The sequence below is a fragment of the Aethalodelphis obliquidens genome, unplaced genomic scaffold, assembly GCF_003676395.1.
Source record: "Aethalodelphis obliquidens isolate GAN/ISIS:26980383/991018 unplaced genomic scaffold, ASM367639v1 scaffold23, whole genome shotgun sequence".
In the NCBI taxonomy this organism is placed as follows: domain Eukaryota; kingdom Metazoa; phylum Chordata; class Mammalia; order Artiodactyla; family Delphinidae; genus Aethalodelphis; species Aethalodelphis obliquidens.
This window is the reverse complement of record NW_020837967.1, coordinates 8,255,569-8,271,525: the sequence shown is the minus strand read 5'-3', so window position 1 is coordinate 8,271,525 and position 15,957 is coordinate 8,255,569. Positions and strand designations below refer to the sequence as shown.

General features: G+C 41.8%; 1 protein-coding gene and 1 long non-coding RNA gene across 8 annotated transcripts in view; one reads left to right on the top strand and one right to left on the bottom strand.

Moving 5' to 3' along the window:
- Nucleotides 1–228: 228 nt before the first annotated feature.
- LOC113628293 (uncharacterized) lies at nt 229–14,666 on the bottom strand. The gene is made up of 3 exons (XR_003435967.1): nt 14,556–14,666; nt 13,254–13,370; nt 229–378 (listed from the first exon to the last, which is right to left on the bottom strand). It is a non-coding gene; the product is annotated as an uncharacterized LOC113628293 (long non-coding RNA).
- The window catches only part of ACBD5 (acyl-CoA binding domain containing 5), a 35,059-nt gene continuing 32,554 nt past the window's right edge, over nt 13,453–15,957 (top strand). Inside the window, exons 1-2 of one of the 7 annotated variants that reach the window (XM_027121669.1) lie at nt 13,453–13,540; nt 14,859–15,027. In XM_027121669.1, coding sequence (XP_026977470.1) covers nt 14,952–15,027 — 76 coding nt within the window. In that variant the 5' untranslated portion in view covers nt 13,453–13,540; nt 14,859–14,951. Of the gene's footprint in view, nt 13,541–13,924; nt 14,672–14,757; nt 15,028–15,957 lie in introns of those variants that run through there. The other 6 variants (XM_027121665.1, XM_027121667.1, XM_027121672.1 and 3 more) reach the window with 6 other exon arrangements.

The following is a 15,957-nucleotide window of genomic DNA, read 5'->3' as shown; positions in this document are numbered from 1 at the left end:
GATGCAGGGGACATGGGTTCGTGCCCCAGTCTGGGAAGATCCCACATGCTGCGGAGCGGCTGGGCCCATGAGCCATGGCCACTGAGCCTGCGCGTCTGGAGCCTGTGCTCCGCAACAGGAGAGGCCACAACAGTGAGAGGCCCGCGTACCGCAAAAAAAAAAAAAAAAAAAAAGTCTAAAGACAGGGACTTCCCTGGCAGTCCTGTGGTTAAGAATCCGCCTTCCAATGCAGGGGACGCAAGTTCGATCCCTGGTCAGGGAACTAAGATCCCACATGCCAAGGGGTAACTAAGCCCGTGTGCCACAACTACTGAGCCTGCGCGCTCTGGAGCCACAACCAGGAAGAAGCCCACTCGCTGCAACGAAAGGTCCCGCGTGCTGAAATAAATAAATAAATAAATAAATAAATAAAAGTCTAAAGGCAAATGACAATTCATGTAAAGTTAGTATTTCTTTAGTTGGAAGTTACAGAAAACAACTCAAGATACCGTAAGAAAGAAAAAGGGAAAAGGGGAGGAAAAAAGAAAAAGAGAAAAAGGATTACATTACAAAAATTCAGGCTTACCTATAGAACTCAAAAACAGAAATGCAGTCAGTCCTAAATAAGTACTAGTACTAATCATGGAGATTCCTCAGTAAACTAAAAATAGAATTATCATACGATCCAGAAATCCCACTTGTAGGCATACACCCAAAAGAATTGAAGGCAAATAGCTCAAAGATATTTGTATACCCGTGTTCATAGAAGCATTATTCAAAATAGCTAAAATGTGGAAGGAAGTGTCCATCAATGAATTAAAGGATAAGCAAAATGTGGTATATACTTACAATGGTATATTTTCGGCCTTAAAAAGGAAGGAAATTCTCTGATATGTTACAATATAGATGAACTTTTTTTTTTTTTTTTGGCCACGCAGCATGTGGGATCTTAGTTCCCTGACCAGGGATCGAAACTGTGTCCCCCTACAGTGGAAGTGTGGAGTCTTAACCACGGGACGGCCAGGGAAGTCTAACATGAATGAAACTTGAGGACATTTTGCTAAGTGAAATAAGCCAGTCACAAAAAGACAAACACTACGTGATTCCCCTTATATGAGGTGCTTAGAGCAGTTAAAATGATACCAACAGAAAATAGAAGGGTGGCTGCCAGGGACTGGGGAGAGGGAAGAATGGGGAGTTATTGTTTACTGGGTAGAGAGTTTCAGTTTTACAAAATGAAAAGAGTTGTAGGGGTAGATGGTGATCTTGGCTTCACAACAGTGTTAACGTGCTTACTGCCACTGAACTGTGCACTAGAAAATGATCAAGATGGAAATCTCTGTTATGTTTATTTTACCACAATAAAAAAGAAAGAAAGGAAGATCCCACATCAGTAACCTAACTTGTCATGTTAAGACACTGGAAAAGGATGAGTAAACTAAATCATACTAAGTAAAGAAGAAGGAAGGAAATAACAAATATTAGAGAAAAAAAAGCTTCAGTCATTTATACTCAGTCAGCAAGTCTGTCCCTTTAGTTGCATCCTTGCCTGCCATGAATATTTTTGGTGTTTATACTTTTGGCCAGTATACTGAATGGAGAATGGCATTTCATTATTTTAATCTGTATGCTTGAGTATCTCTTCGTATGTTTATTCTTTATTGATTAGTCAGATTTCCACTTTTAAAAACTGCCCGTTCAAGTCCACTGCACTTTTTTGTATTGTTGTTCACGTTCTCTTATTGATTTGTAGATTCTCCTCATATGTTAAGGATATTAAATGGGTTACAACACCTTGTATGACTTTACAATTACTTTAGTCTTTGCTTACGGTATTTTGCCATTCAAAAGCAAAACATAAAAACAAAGAGAAAAAACTGTGTTCAACAAATATAAGCATTTCTGATCAAAACTGTTTGCCCTCACAAATCTGTTCTTCCCTTCCTACTGTTCACTAGGTCATCCAAGTAAACTACATTTCTCAGCTTTCCTAAGAGGCTAGACGTGGCTGCAGGATGAAGCTTGTACCAACGGGATTGAGGGGAAGGGATATATAAAATTTCTGACTCACTTGTTCCAATGACTTATCTCTGGACTCACCTCCTGGCTTTCCTTAGCACCAGCTGTCAATGGTGGAATCCAAGCCTTTTTAGACTGAGTGCAGTTAAACTCCTTTATGGACAGTTGTGTTCTTATAAGCTGAGATTAAATAAACTGTCCACCAAAGACTTTCTACTACCAAAACAATTTAAAGAGTCCAGTACAGCTGATGTGAATTCAAGAATAAGACTCAAGGACCTCTCCAGTGGTCCAGTGGTTAAGAATCCACCTGCCAATGCAGGGGACATGGGTTCGAGCCCTGGTCCGGGAAGATCCCACATGCCGCGGGTCAACTAAGCCTGTGTGCTACAACTACTGAGCCTGCTCTCTAGAGCCCGCTGGCCGCAACTACTGAGCCCACGTGCTGCAACTACTGAAGCCTGTGCACCTAGAGCCCGTGCTCCGCAACCAGAGAAGCCTGCACACTGCAACGAAGAGTAGCCCCCACTCAGATAACTAAAGAAAGCTGGCACACAGCAACGAAGCCCCAACGCAGCCATAAATAAATAAATATTCAATTTTTTAAAAAAAGAATAAGACTCAATCTCTGTTAGTGTGTTTAATTTGTTATCTTGACAGATATGAATCCCATAAAATAATAAAGGCATAAATTTACTATATTTTGCCTCTAGATTGTATACTGTTTTATTTTGGCAAATTGCAAGTGTGGATATCTTAGGCCAATACTCTACACATGATGCAGAAGAATTTTAGACTCAACTATTCCACTACTGGCCAGTATTACACTCTTTTTCATTTTCACAGAGAATCGATAAGAAATACTTCAAAAATGTTTGCAAGAATTCAATTATAATCTTATAATTTTAAAGAACACCAGTGTTTTTCATTAGAAAATCAGTTAATATCTCTAACTATGATCATAACATCAATAAAATGGATCATGACCAGGATTTTTAAAAATAAAAGAGGAGACAATTTTAGAGTATATAACACAAGTATTATTTAATGAAAATTTTGTTTTAAATAATATACATATAAGAGTATTCCTTGGTGATGGAAAACACATTTCTTATTTGGAAACCTAGTCGGAAAAGTTTGTAAAATTCTTGGACCACCAGATCAAGTCGATGGAGATGTCCATATAAGAGCAACACTTTGATATCAACCCAAGGAGCAGGGTAAGTAGGAATGTAGTCCTAATAGTCCCATAAGTGTTTTGAGCAAACAGTATCTTTTTTTTCAGATTTTATTTATTTAGTTTAATTTGTAAGACATTCACATGGTTTAATATTCAAAAAGCTCAAAAAAGTATGCATTGAGAATCACACCTGATTCCTAGTAACCAACCCCAGAGGCAACAAATGTTATTAATTTCTTATAGGCCTTGTAGTTCTTCTATGCCCATAAAAACAAAATTTTTACCTAAATCGTACATAGTGTTCTTCCTTCTTTCTTTTTTGTTTATTTAACCATATCTCGGAGATCATTCCATATCATACGTTAAAACTGCCCCTTTATTCTTTATGGTATTTTACCGATTGGATGGGTCATAATTATTCACTCAGTTCCATGTGGAAGGACATTTAAATTTTTTTCAAACTTTATCACCACAATACTGCAGTGAAGAGTTTTTATTTTACATAAGAAAATATAGCCCTATATGTTATCAAAACATATTTAAGGGAGTTCCCTGGCAGTCCAATCGTTAGGACTCGGCACTTTCACTTCTGTGGCCTGGGCTCAGTCCCTGGTCGGAGGAACTAAGATCCCACAAGCTGCTCAGCACATCCAAAAACAAAATAAATCAAAACATCTTGAAATGTTACTATAACTTAAATGGTTTTGTAATGGCACATGAATAGATAAAGAGACAAAAGAAAAAGAATAGAAAGTCCAGAAAGAAGCCCCCAAATATAATAGGAACTAGTTTGTTCATTCGTTTGCTTGTTTAAGGCAAATCCATTTACCTATCTGAAACACATTGGCCTATTCTGAAGGAGAACAGTCCAACCTTGTAGTTCTGATTAATCCTGGATGAAAACAGTTTACTGGATTTGGCTTTGCTGAAATAAACACAAAGCCCTGAATTATAAAAAAAAAAAAAAAGATTTGCATTGCAAAATTAAGTTCTGTGAAGTAGGATTTCTCCATTTTCCCACCGTTTTCACATTTTCCAAGGGCATATAATTTATAAAGTTGAGTTTTTATTGTGACAAAATATATTTAACATAAAATTTACTGCTTTATTTTTAAGTGTACAGTTCAGTAATGCTGAATATATCCACAATGTTGTACAACCATCACCGTTGTCCATCTCCAGAACTTTTTCATCTTCCCAAAGTGAAATTTTATACCCATTAAATAATAACTGTCCATTCACCCCTCCACCCAGCCCCTGGCAACCAGCAGTCTACTTTCTGTCTATATGAATTTGACTACTCTAGGTACCTCGTGGAAGTACAATATTTGTCCTTCTGCGACTGGCTTATTTGGCTTAGCATAATGTCTTCAAGGTTTATCCATGTAGCATGCATCAGAATTTCCTTCATTTTTTTAAGGCTGCATCAGATTCCGTCATATGTATGTTCCACATCTTGTTTATCTACTCATCTGTTCATGGACAATAGGGTCCACCGTTTGGGTATTGTCACTAGTGCTGCTATCAACATGACTGTACAAACATATGTCTGAGTTTCTGTTTTCAAATACATGTCCAGAAGGGAAATTGCTGGGTCATGTGATAATTCTAATCTTTTTTTTTTTTTGGCCACGCTGCAGGGCTTGCAGGATCTTAGTTCCCTGACCAGGGACTGAACCCGGGCCCTTGGCAGTGGAAGTGCAGCATCCTAACCACTGGACCGCCACGGAATTCCCTGATAATTCTATATTTAATTTTGTGAGGAACTGCCATACTGTTTTCCAGAGCAGGTGCACTATCTTACATTTCCACCAGCAATACACAATGGTTCCAATTTCTCCACATCCTCACCAATACTGCTATCTTCTGATTTTTTGATAATAGCTATCCTAATGTGATGTGATGTGGTATCTCACTGTGGCTTTGATTTGCATTCCCCAATTGATTAGTGGTGCTGAGCATCATTTCATCTGTTCATTGGCCACCTGCATATCTTCTTTGGAGAAATGTCTGTTCAAGTCCTTTGTACGTTTTTAAATCTGTTTTTTGTTGTTGCTGCTGGGTTGTGGGAACTAGTATTTTTAAAGGGGGCATTTCAAATCGGGGGGAAGAGGTGAATTATTCAATAAGCAATGTGGGGCAATTGGGTAAAATTCTACAAAATAAAATTTGTTACACTTCACATATTTGCTTTTTTCAGGGAAATAAAATATTCAGATAAAAATGTAGACTCTCTGTGTGCCATAACCAGTCCCTCCACCCACCAAGGCAATCACTAGCATGAATTTAGTGTTTATCTTTCTATTGAAAGATATTTTACACGTTTGTATATTTTACACATTACGTTTGTATAAATTTATATTTCTGTTTTTTGTGTTTTATATATTCTACAAATTTTTTTTCCACTTAACATTATATTCTTGTGATTCACAGTCGAATGGTCCATTCCTTTTTCATCACTGTATAGTATCTCATTGTTTAAATGTTCCACACTTTATTATGCATTCTCCACTTGAAGGTATTTTGTTTGTTTCAAGCTGTTTACTATTACAAACAGCTTTCTGATGTTTATATTTTTATATTCAGGAAATTTGGAAGGACAAATAGACCAAACAAGGCTGGTGCTGGTATTCATGATGTCATCAAGGACTCGGCCTCCTCTTCTCCTTGATACATGACTCTTGTTATATATGGGGTAAGATAGCTGCTATACCTCTATCCATTTCAACAACTTTTCATTAAGAAGAAGGATGAGGGTAAAAGGCTAAGAGGCAAGCCAACTAAATCTTTACCTGTAAAAAATCCTTCACAGAAGCACTATCCAGCAACTGCCATTATACTCACACACCAGAACTGTGACACATGGCTACCTTTAGCTGTAGGAGAGTCTAGGAAATTGAGTTCTTAGCTTTCTATAACCTCTATAGAGACAAGGGAGAAGGGAGTTGGATATAGAGACTATCACTCAACATATGTGTTGAGGAACTTCCTTGGTGACACAGTGGTTAAGAACCCACCTGCCAATGCAGCGGACATGGGTTCGATCCCTGGTCTGGGAAGATCCCACATGCTGCAGAGCAACTAAGCCTGTGAGCCACAACTACTGAGCCTGTGTGCCACAACTACTGAAGCCCGAGAGCCTAGAGCCTGTGCTCCGCAGAAAGAGAAGCCACCGCAATGAGAAGCCTGCGCACAGCACAAAGACCCAATGCAGCCAAAAATAAATAATTAAAATAAATAAATAAATTTATATTCAAAAAGTATGTTGAAAGATTTTTTTCCAAATCGGTAGCATGCTTTTAGTTTTATATCTATCTATCTATCTATCTATCTATCTATCTATCTATCTATCTATATATATCTTCTTTCACACCAAAGTTTTCAATTTGGATGTAGTAAAACATATTGTAGACTGAATGTTTATTCTGCCCCGAATAATTCATATTCTGAAACTCTAATCCCCAGTGTGATGGTTTTTGGAGGTGGGGACTTCAGGATGTAATTAGGTTTTGATTAGTTCATGAACTTGGGGACTCTCATGATGGGACTAGTGCCCTTATGAGAAGATAAAGAGAAAGAGACCTCTCTCTCAATGAGCATTCATCACACTGAGGAAAGGACAGCAAAAAGGCAGCCATCTGCAAGCCAGGGAAGGGGCTCTCACCAAGAACCCCAGGCAGCTAGTACCCTGATCTTGGATTTCTCAGCCTTCAGAATTGTGAGAAATAAATGTCTGATGTTTAAGCCACTCAGTCTGTGGTATTTAGTTAATGCAAGCCTAAGCTAAGACAAGTATCCATATTTTCTTTTCCCAATTCTATTTTGGGGGGCTTGTTATGTAAACCTTTCCTTAATACTTAATCATAAACAAGACCACTGTGCTGCATGACTTCGCGGGGCATCGACTAAAATCCATTAAAACACGAATGGTACCCTCTGGTGTTGTGCAATGCAGCAGCTGTTTTATTTTTCTTCTAAGAACTGTCTTTTTTTTTTTTTTGCGGTACGCAGGCCTCTCACTGTTGTGGCCTCTCCCGTTGCGGAGATGCGCAGGCTCAGCGGCCATGGCTCACGGGCCTAGCCGCTCCGCGGCATGCGGGTTCTTCCCAGACCAGGGCACAAACCCGTGTCCCCTGCATCGGCAGGCGGACTCTCAACCACTGCGCCACCAGGGAAGCCCTAAGAACTTTTTTCTTTTTTAATTAATTTTATTTTTGGCTGTGTTGATAAATTTTGATAATTTTGCCCATTGATAAATTTCATTATTTTCCATAAAGGTATTACACATTTTTTATTTGTTCCTGGTACTTTGGAATGTATTGCTGTTGTCAATATTTTTCTATTACACTTTCTAATTGATTAGTGTTGGTTTAAGGGATCATTATTGATTGACCTTATGTTCAGCTGAACACTTTCTTCACTGTAATAACTGTTGCTTCCCCTAATTTTTTTTTTTTTTTTTTGGCTGTGCCTCACGGCTTGTGGGATCTTAGTTCCCTGACCAGGGACTGAACCTGAGCCTCAGCACTGAGAGTGCCAAGTCCTAACCACTAGACCGCCAGGGTATTCCCTCCCCTAAATTTTCTACGTGGACAAACATATCATCTGCAAATAATGAAAGATTCACTTTTTCTTTCCTGATTCTTATATCTCATTCATATTTTTTTGTCTTGTTGCATTAGCTAAGAATGTCTTATCATCTAAGAATCTGTAGTTTTCCTTTTTATTTTTTTTATTTAAAAATTTTTAAAATTTATTTTATTTACTGATTTTTGGCTGTGTTGGGTCTTTGTTGCCACGCGCAGGCTTTCTCTAGTTGCGGTGAGTGGGGGCTACTAATTGTGGTGCGTGGGCTGCTCATTGCGGTGGCTTCTCTTGTTGCGGAGCACGGGCTCTAGGCGTGCGGGCTTCAGCAGTTGTGGCTCGTGGGCTCTAGACTGCAAGCTCAGTAGTTGTAGCACACGGGCTCGAACCCATGTTCCCTGCATTGGCAGGCGGATTATTAACCACTGCGCCACCCGGGAAGACCCTAGTTTTACTTTTTATATTTAAGTCTTTAATCTATCTGGCCTTGACTTCTGCATTCCAATATTAGACAACTATAGATTTTGTATATTTATCTCAAATTATTCATCTGCTTGAACTCAAATTCATTTTAATAGCATTTTAGCTTATTCAATATTATTTTTCTAGACAATTCTATTATCCAAAATTAAAAATTTTGTCTCTTCCTTTCTTTCATTTATGCCTCATTTCTTTTTCCTCTTTGGCTGTCTTTCAGAAGTATGGCTGGAGTCTTTATCCATTCAGTCTGCCATAACAAAATACCATAGACTGGGTGGCTTAAGCAACAGAAATTTATTTCTTACAGTCTGGAGGCTGAGAAGCCCAAGGTCAAGATGCTGGCTTATAGATAGGTACTTTCTTTCTATGTCCTCACATAGTGGAGAGAAAGAGTTCTGGTGTCTCCTCCTTTTCATATAAGGGCACCACCCTATTGGATTTGGGTCCCACCCTTATGACCTCAGTTAGCCTTTATCACAGGCCCTATCTCCAAATACAATCACATTGGGGGTTAGGGCTTCAACACATGAATTTTGCGGACACAAACATTAAGTCCATAACAGATGGTATTTCTGAATAACAGCCAAGGTTGGGTTTTTGTTTTGTCTTTTCAATTTCTCTTTTTATTTAGGTTAGATTTAAAAAAATTTTTTTCCCTTGTGATGAGAACTCTTTTTTAAAAAATATTTATTTATTTATATTTATCTTGGCTGCACCGGGTCTTAGTTGCAGCATGTAGACTCTTAGTTGTGGCATGTATGTGAGATCTAGTTCCCCAGCCAGGGACTGAACTCCAGCCCCCTACATTGGGAGCACGGATTCTTACCCACTGGACCACCACTGAAGTTCCTGTTAGATTTTTTTTTTTTTTTTTTTTTGCGGTACGCGGGCCTCTCACTGTGTGGCCTCTCCCGTTGTGGAGCACAGGCTTCGGACGCGCAGGCTCAGTGGCCATGGCTCACAGGCCCAGCCGTTCTGTGGCATGTGGGATCTTCCCGGACCGGGGCACGAACCCATGTCCCCTGCATTGGCAGGCAGACTCTCAACCACTGTGCCACCAGGGAAGCCCCCCTGTTAGATTTTTTAATGTTTATCTTTCTATATATTTCTGGAATAAAATTTGGCCACGCCAAGTAATAATTATAATAACTGGGCTTCTCGTTGGGGTGGCTTCTCTTGTTGTGGAGCACGGGCTCTAGGTGTGCCGGCTCAGTACTTGTGGCACATGGGCTTAGTTGCTCTGTGACATGTGGGATCTTCCCGGACCAGGGATCGAACCCATGTCCCCTGCATTGGCACGTGGATTCTTATCCACTGCACCACCAGGGAAGTCCCCTCCCAGATGAATTTATGTGAGGTTTGGCAGGCAGAAGTGAAGCAGCTCTGAAGGATACCAGGCGTGGAGTAGCAGCTTGACACACAGCTTCCCTGGGTCTTAAGTCAGGCATGAGTTCAGCTCCATGGAGACTGGTACCATTTTGTTCTGAAGGTTATATGCACATCACTGAATTTAGAAGCAGTGAGAGATAACATAGGATTCAATTTGTCCTCATTGGTTTCAGTTTGTGCTTAGGGGTCTCAGTTTGCTCTTCAGTCCTTCACACCAGTTCCTGACTATAAGATATGCTGACCTATAGCCATTTTAGCCTCACCTCCAGAAACAGAGGCAAAGTGTTCCAAAGGCCTCTTTATCAGCTCCCACAGTTATGTAAACTCTAATCCCTGTAATTGCTCTCTTATACCGGGCTTCCCTGGTGGCGCAGTGGTTAAGGGTCCGCCTGCTAATGCAGGGGACACGTGTTCGAGCCCTGGTCCAGGAAAATCCCACGTGCCACAGAGCAACTAAGCCCATGAGCCCCAACTACTGAGCCTGTGCTCTAGAGCCTGAGAGCCACAACTACTGAGCCCGCGTACCATGACTACTGAAGCCCATGCTCTGCAACAAGACAGGCCACTGCAATGAGAGGCCTGCGCACTGCAATGAAAAGTAGACACCCTCACCACAACTAGAGAAAGCCCGTGCGCAGCAACGAAGACCCAACGCAGCCAAAAATAAATCCCCCCCCAAAAAAATCTCTTATACTGTATCAATCATAGTAGTTCTGCTTTCCTAACCAAACTGTAGCTGTTACAAAAATAGTCTTCATGGATCCATAACAAAGTACAAACTCCTTTGCATGGCATATATGACCTTCAAGTCGGCCTCAATTAGTGCTTTGACCTTTCATCCAGTGCTTTGACCCACCTTCCCTCATAACTATGTTGCCATCATGTGAACAAACTTGCTGCTAACCACATATGGTGTACTGTTTTAGCTTTTTTTTCTTCCAGTTTTACTGAGATATAATTGACATACAGCACTGTATAAGTTTAAGGTGTACAGCATAATGATTTGACTTAACATACATCTTGAAATGATTATCACAGGAAGTTTAATAAACAAAAAAGAAGTATTTTTTTACCTGTGATGAGAACTCTTAGGATTTACTCTAACAACTTTCATATATATCATACAGCAGTGTTAATTATATTAATCATGTTGCATATTACATCCTTAGTATTTCTTTTATAACTGGAAGTTCGTATCTTTTGACCACCTTCATTCAATTCCTCCTCCCTCCGCTTCCCACCTCTGGTAACTGCAAATCTGGTCTCTTTTTCTATGAGTTTGTTTTTCTTTTTAAGTATAATTGACCTACAACACTATGTTAGTTCCTGGTGCACAACATAGTGATAACGATATTTCTATACATTACAAAATGATCACTTGTTTTAGCTTTTCTACCTCTACCTAGAATGACTCTCTCCCCATTCCAGAAGAACCAGCTAAAAAGTTGCTTCCTCTGTGACATCCCCCTCATCTGTCACATAGATTTAATCTTTCTCTTGTTCCCATGGCACTTAAATTTTTTAAATGAAAGTTTTAATTGAAGGATAACATATACAAAGAAAAATAAACAAACCTTAGTTATGCATTTCAGTAGTTACACAAAGTGAACATACCCCTGTACCCCCGTGAAAAGCACCTAACTCAAGAAATAGAACAATACTAGAACCTCAAAGTTCCCTCTTCCCATTTCCAGACACTTTACCTCCAGCCTGAATTTGAACATACGTTGGTTTTGCCTGTTTGAAACTTATGTAGACAGAATCATACAATACGGTCTCTTTTGAATCTAGATTCTTTTCCCTTGCGCCTCTGAGATTCACGGAAGATGCTGAACAGATGTAGTTCATTTGCTCTCATTGCTCTTCAGTAGTCCATATTTACCTATTCCACTGTTGATGGTCACTGAGTTGCTTCCAGGTTTGGGCTGTTAGCAAACAGTGCTATTATGAACACTTTTGTAGTTGACTTTTGGTACACATAATATAGTGTTTTTTATATCTTTCAGTTTTAACACTTCTGCATTGCGGTGTAATTATTACATTACATACCTGTTTCCCACACTAGACTGAGTTCCCTGAAAGGCTTTGTAACTTCAGTGTCAATTACATTACATGAGACATAGCAGGACTTTTAAAATGTTTGTAAAGGAAAGAGCATCTAAAAGAATCCTTTTTATTTTAATATTTATTCCTTTATGTTTCTTAAAACCCTTAAACGTACTATTTTACCTTTCTTGTGGCCATGTGTAAGAAGCGGACCCATTCTTAATTAAAACATCTGTAGAGGGCTTCCCTGGTGGCGCAGTGGTTAAGAATCCGCCTGCCAATGCAGGGGACACGGGTTCGAGCCCTGGTCCGGGAAGATCCCACATGCCGCGGAGCAACTAAGCCCGTGCACCACAACTACTCAGCCTGTACTCTAGAGCCCATGAGCCACAACTACTGAAGCCCGTGTGCCTAGAGCCTGTGCTCTGCAACAAGAGAAGCCACCACAATGAGAAGCCTGCGCCCCGCAACAAAGAGTAGCCCTGCTCACTTCAACTAGAGAAAGCCCGCGTGCACCAGTGAAGACCCAATGCAGCCAAAAATTAATGAATAAATAAATTTATATAAAAATATCTATAGAAATAAATGATCAAGAATGCTTTATTTACTGCAGTGATCATTTCATAATGTATGCAAATATCAAATCATTATGTTGTACACCTGAAACTAATATATTGTTATATGTCAATATATCTCAATTTAAAATAAATGCTTCATATTAGGCACTGTACTGAAAGTACTAAAAGGCATTAGTGTTCCATGAGATATATTTTAGGTAGAATTACAGGATTACATAATTGGAAGGCACCTTAGGAACTGATTCAATCCATCATATTCATCATTACATTTCAGTAGGAAGTATCACATCTAAACCAGCACAGCTACAAGAAGGAGCTACTTTTTAAATACCTTTACCTGAATAACCTCAATGTCTTTTCTCCTTATGCTATTCTCCTTGATTGGAAATTCATAGTACCAGCAAATGGAAATACAACAGAAGTCACTGGCAGAAAAATTCTTATTCATCATAACTTAAAGACCAATGTACTGTAAATTCGCTTATTACATAAGCTTAATGAACAGTTGCTAAAATGAAGTCCTAGATACGAAATGAATACCCAAGCCCTCTTATAAGTATGCACGACTGACTGGAACTGAAAAGATACATAATAAAAGAGCAAGGAAAGAGTAGAGGAAGCGGTAGATATTAAACACATAAAATCTCCCTAGCTGGACACTGTTAGTTTCTTACACTCTGCTGTCCTGGAAAAAATCCAAGATATAAAGCAAGAGTTTTTTGCTTTGACTGACTCCTGGCTCTGTCTACTTACTCCTGTACTTACTGCTACTTGACCCTGGGCAAATGAGTTAATATGGTTCAATTTCCTCATTGACAAACACCCTACAGCGTTTTTGGAATACATATTATGTGCTTGGCAAGTATCAGGCACTCAGTAAGCCGTAGTTTTTATTACCTGACGGTAATCTAACAGCACACGATCTCAAAGTTAGTAAGCATCAGAAGCAAGAAACAAGACCCCAGCTCTCCCACTCCAGTCCAGCCCCACCTGGATACCTCTGAAAGGACCACTGAGTGTCTATCCCTTTGGCTGGAAGCGGATGTGGTGTTTTGAAGTAGCACAAAGTGCGACGCAGCAGCAAGGCGGGACTTCCGTCGCAACGGCTCCAGCATCTGCGGGACAGAGAAAACGAACCGGAACAGGTGGGAGGAACGCCCGCCGCCAGAGGGAGGTGTCCGGAAGCGCCCGGAGCGGGGACTACATTTCCCACAAGCCAGCGGGGGCAGGGCGAGGGGCGGGCGTCGGGGACCTTACCGGACAGGCCTTGCCCGGCAATACCAAGGTAAATGCCGGCACTGCGGCTCGAAGGGAAGAGTAACTTAAGAGTCTGCGCCTAGATTTAAACTAGTCACCCTCCTAACCCCTCCCGAACTGACAAAGGGACCTGGCGACTTTGGGATTTCCGGGCAGCAGGACTCCACCCCCAGAACCTATAGCAGTACCCCCGCCTTGGGCCTGGGGGCGCTTCCTAGATGCCTGAGGACGCGGGGCGATGTGCTAGAAAGGTGAAGGCCCAGGGTACCTCTTTCTAGGGTTGATGATCCGTACTGGTCCCTCGTTCAGCCCTCCCCCACGCCCTGTCGCCCATTAGCTCGGGCTGGAGCTGTACGGAGCCCGGATCCCTGGGGATCGAAGTCGGGGTTGGTGCAAGGGAAGGTGCTCTCCCTCCCCCCGCCCAGTCTAAGTAGCGGGCAACCTCCCCTCTCCTTTGGTTGTTGCTCGGACGTCCTTGTCTCGGGGCGGCTAAAGCTGTCAAAGACCTGCGAGCCAAGCACTGCTAAGCACCTCCATCCAGCATCCCTAATCCTTTCATCTACCCTTTCGGGTGTTAGGAAGATTGCCGCTGGAGAGGCTAAGTAACTTGCCCTAGGTCGCAGAACTTAAATGGCAGAATTTAAGGTTCGCACCAGGTCTCTCTGGATCTAAAGCTCTTTGCTTAAGTCCCATCACCTTTCTCAAACCTTAACCTAAGAGAGGACAGGCGCTGGGGACCACAGTCATTTTTTTGCCCAGCGGTGCCTACACGCGCTGCAACCCCGCCTCGGCTGCCCTGGCGCCGACACATCGGTCGGGCCTGTTCAAACAACGAGCCCGGGGCCCTCCGCCGATCCATCTCGCTGCTCTTCTTTTCCGCTTTCTCCGGCCCTTTTCCAGGGACAGACAGACGGCGTGCGTCATCGCCAAGGCTGCTGGGCGGGTGGGTGAAGTTTGCTGCGCGGCGACGGTGGCGGTAGAGAGTGGGTCCCCCCAAGACTCTGGGGCGGGGCTGCGGGGAGGGCGCGGACGCACAGACGGACCTCGCGGGGATGGGGGGTGTGGCCGCTCCGCCAGGGTCCTGCGGGTGGGTCAGCGGCACAGCGACCACCAGTGCCCGGGGCCCCTCCGCCTTCTGCTAGAGATGCTCTTCCTCTCGGTGAGTTGTTTTTCTGTCTGGGCGGCCCGGCCTCCCCAGCCTAGGTCACGCCCCGGGGAGGAGGAAGGAGCGGGCCATCTCAGACTGTGTGGCCTGGATAGGGCAGGGCCACGGGGAACTGACCAGCTGCGCTCCGGGTCCTCCTCCCTTTGGGCATGTTGATCCGCGGCTGCGCTCCATGTTCCAGTTTCATGCAGGCTCCTGGGAAAGGTGGTGCTGCTGCTGCTGCCTGATTCCAGCCGACAGACCTTGGGACCGGGGCCGGCGCTGGAGGCTGGAGATGGCGGACACGAGATCCGTGCATGAAACCCGGTTTGAGGCGGCGGTGAAGGTGATCCAGAGTTTGCCGAAAAATGGTACGTGCATGCCCGGCTGGACAAGCCTTCTGCAGAGGCTTGAGGCCCCAGTTTCTGAATCTCACCTCCTTTAGCCTTCTTTCTGCTTCTAGTCTTGCTTATTTAACCTACTTCTTCTTTTGCGTTGAAAAGGCATGTAATTGAAGGGGAGGTGTCGGATGGGAATTAATTGCCTGCTGATCTTTCAAGCCTGAGACAAATATATTATCCAGATTTTAAGCAGTTTATATTGTTGTCGAAAAGAAAAGTCCCTTAATGACTGCGGATTTGGGTATGTTTTTAAAAAATCTGGGATGGGGATGCCTAAGGCCGCATACTCATAAAGTCTACTTTTTGAAAACTTTTGATATGAAGGGAAAGAAAGGAAAGAACAACTATATTCATTTGTAAAACGATTTCTCTTATTTTAAAAGTACATATATATTTACTACTTAAAAAAAAAAAACCTGTTCTATGGTCCTAGTGTTCTCTTTTTCATACTCGTATGGGACCTTTGCACCTTGGATGAAAAGTCATTGGAGCTGTTCTTTCATATTTAGCCTGTCGTTTCTCTGGCTTCTGTCAAGATTTTTCTCTTTATCGTTGGTTTTGAGCAGTTTGATTATGATCTGTCTTGGTATGGTTTCCTTCATATTAATGCTGTTTGGGGTTTTGCAGAGCTTTTTGAATTTGTAATTTTATGTCTTTGACAAATGTTGGGAAGTTTAAGGCCGTTATTCAAATATTTTTTCGGTGGAGAGGCTTGGAAAGGGGGAATTTGACTTTTCACTTCATATCTTTCTGCAATAAACATGTATTTTTCCACAATAAACGTGTATTTTTTTAATGATACTTTTAACTACTATCATTGTGCCAGAGTGTAAAATTAACTGAATATAACACTAATATACTACTATAGTATTTAATGTCATGTTCCCTATTTTCATTAAT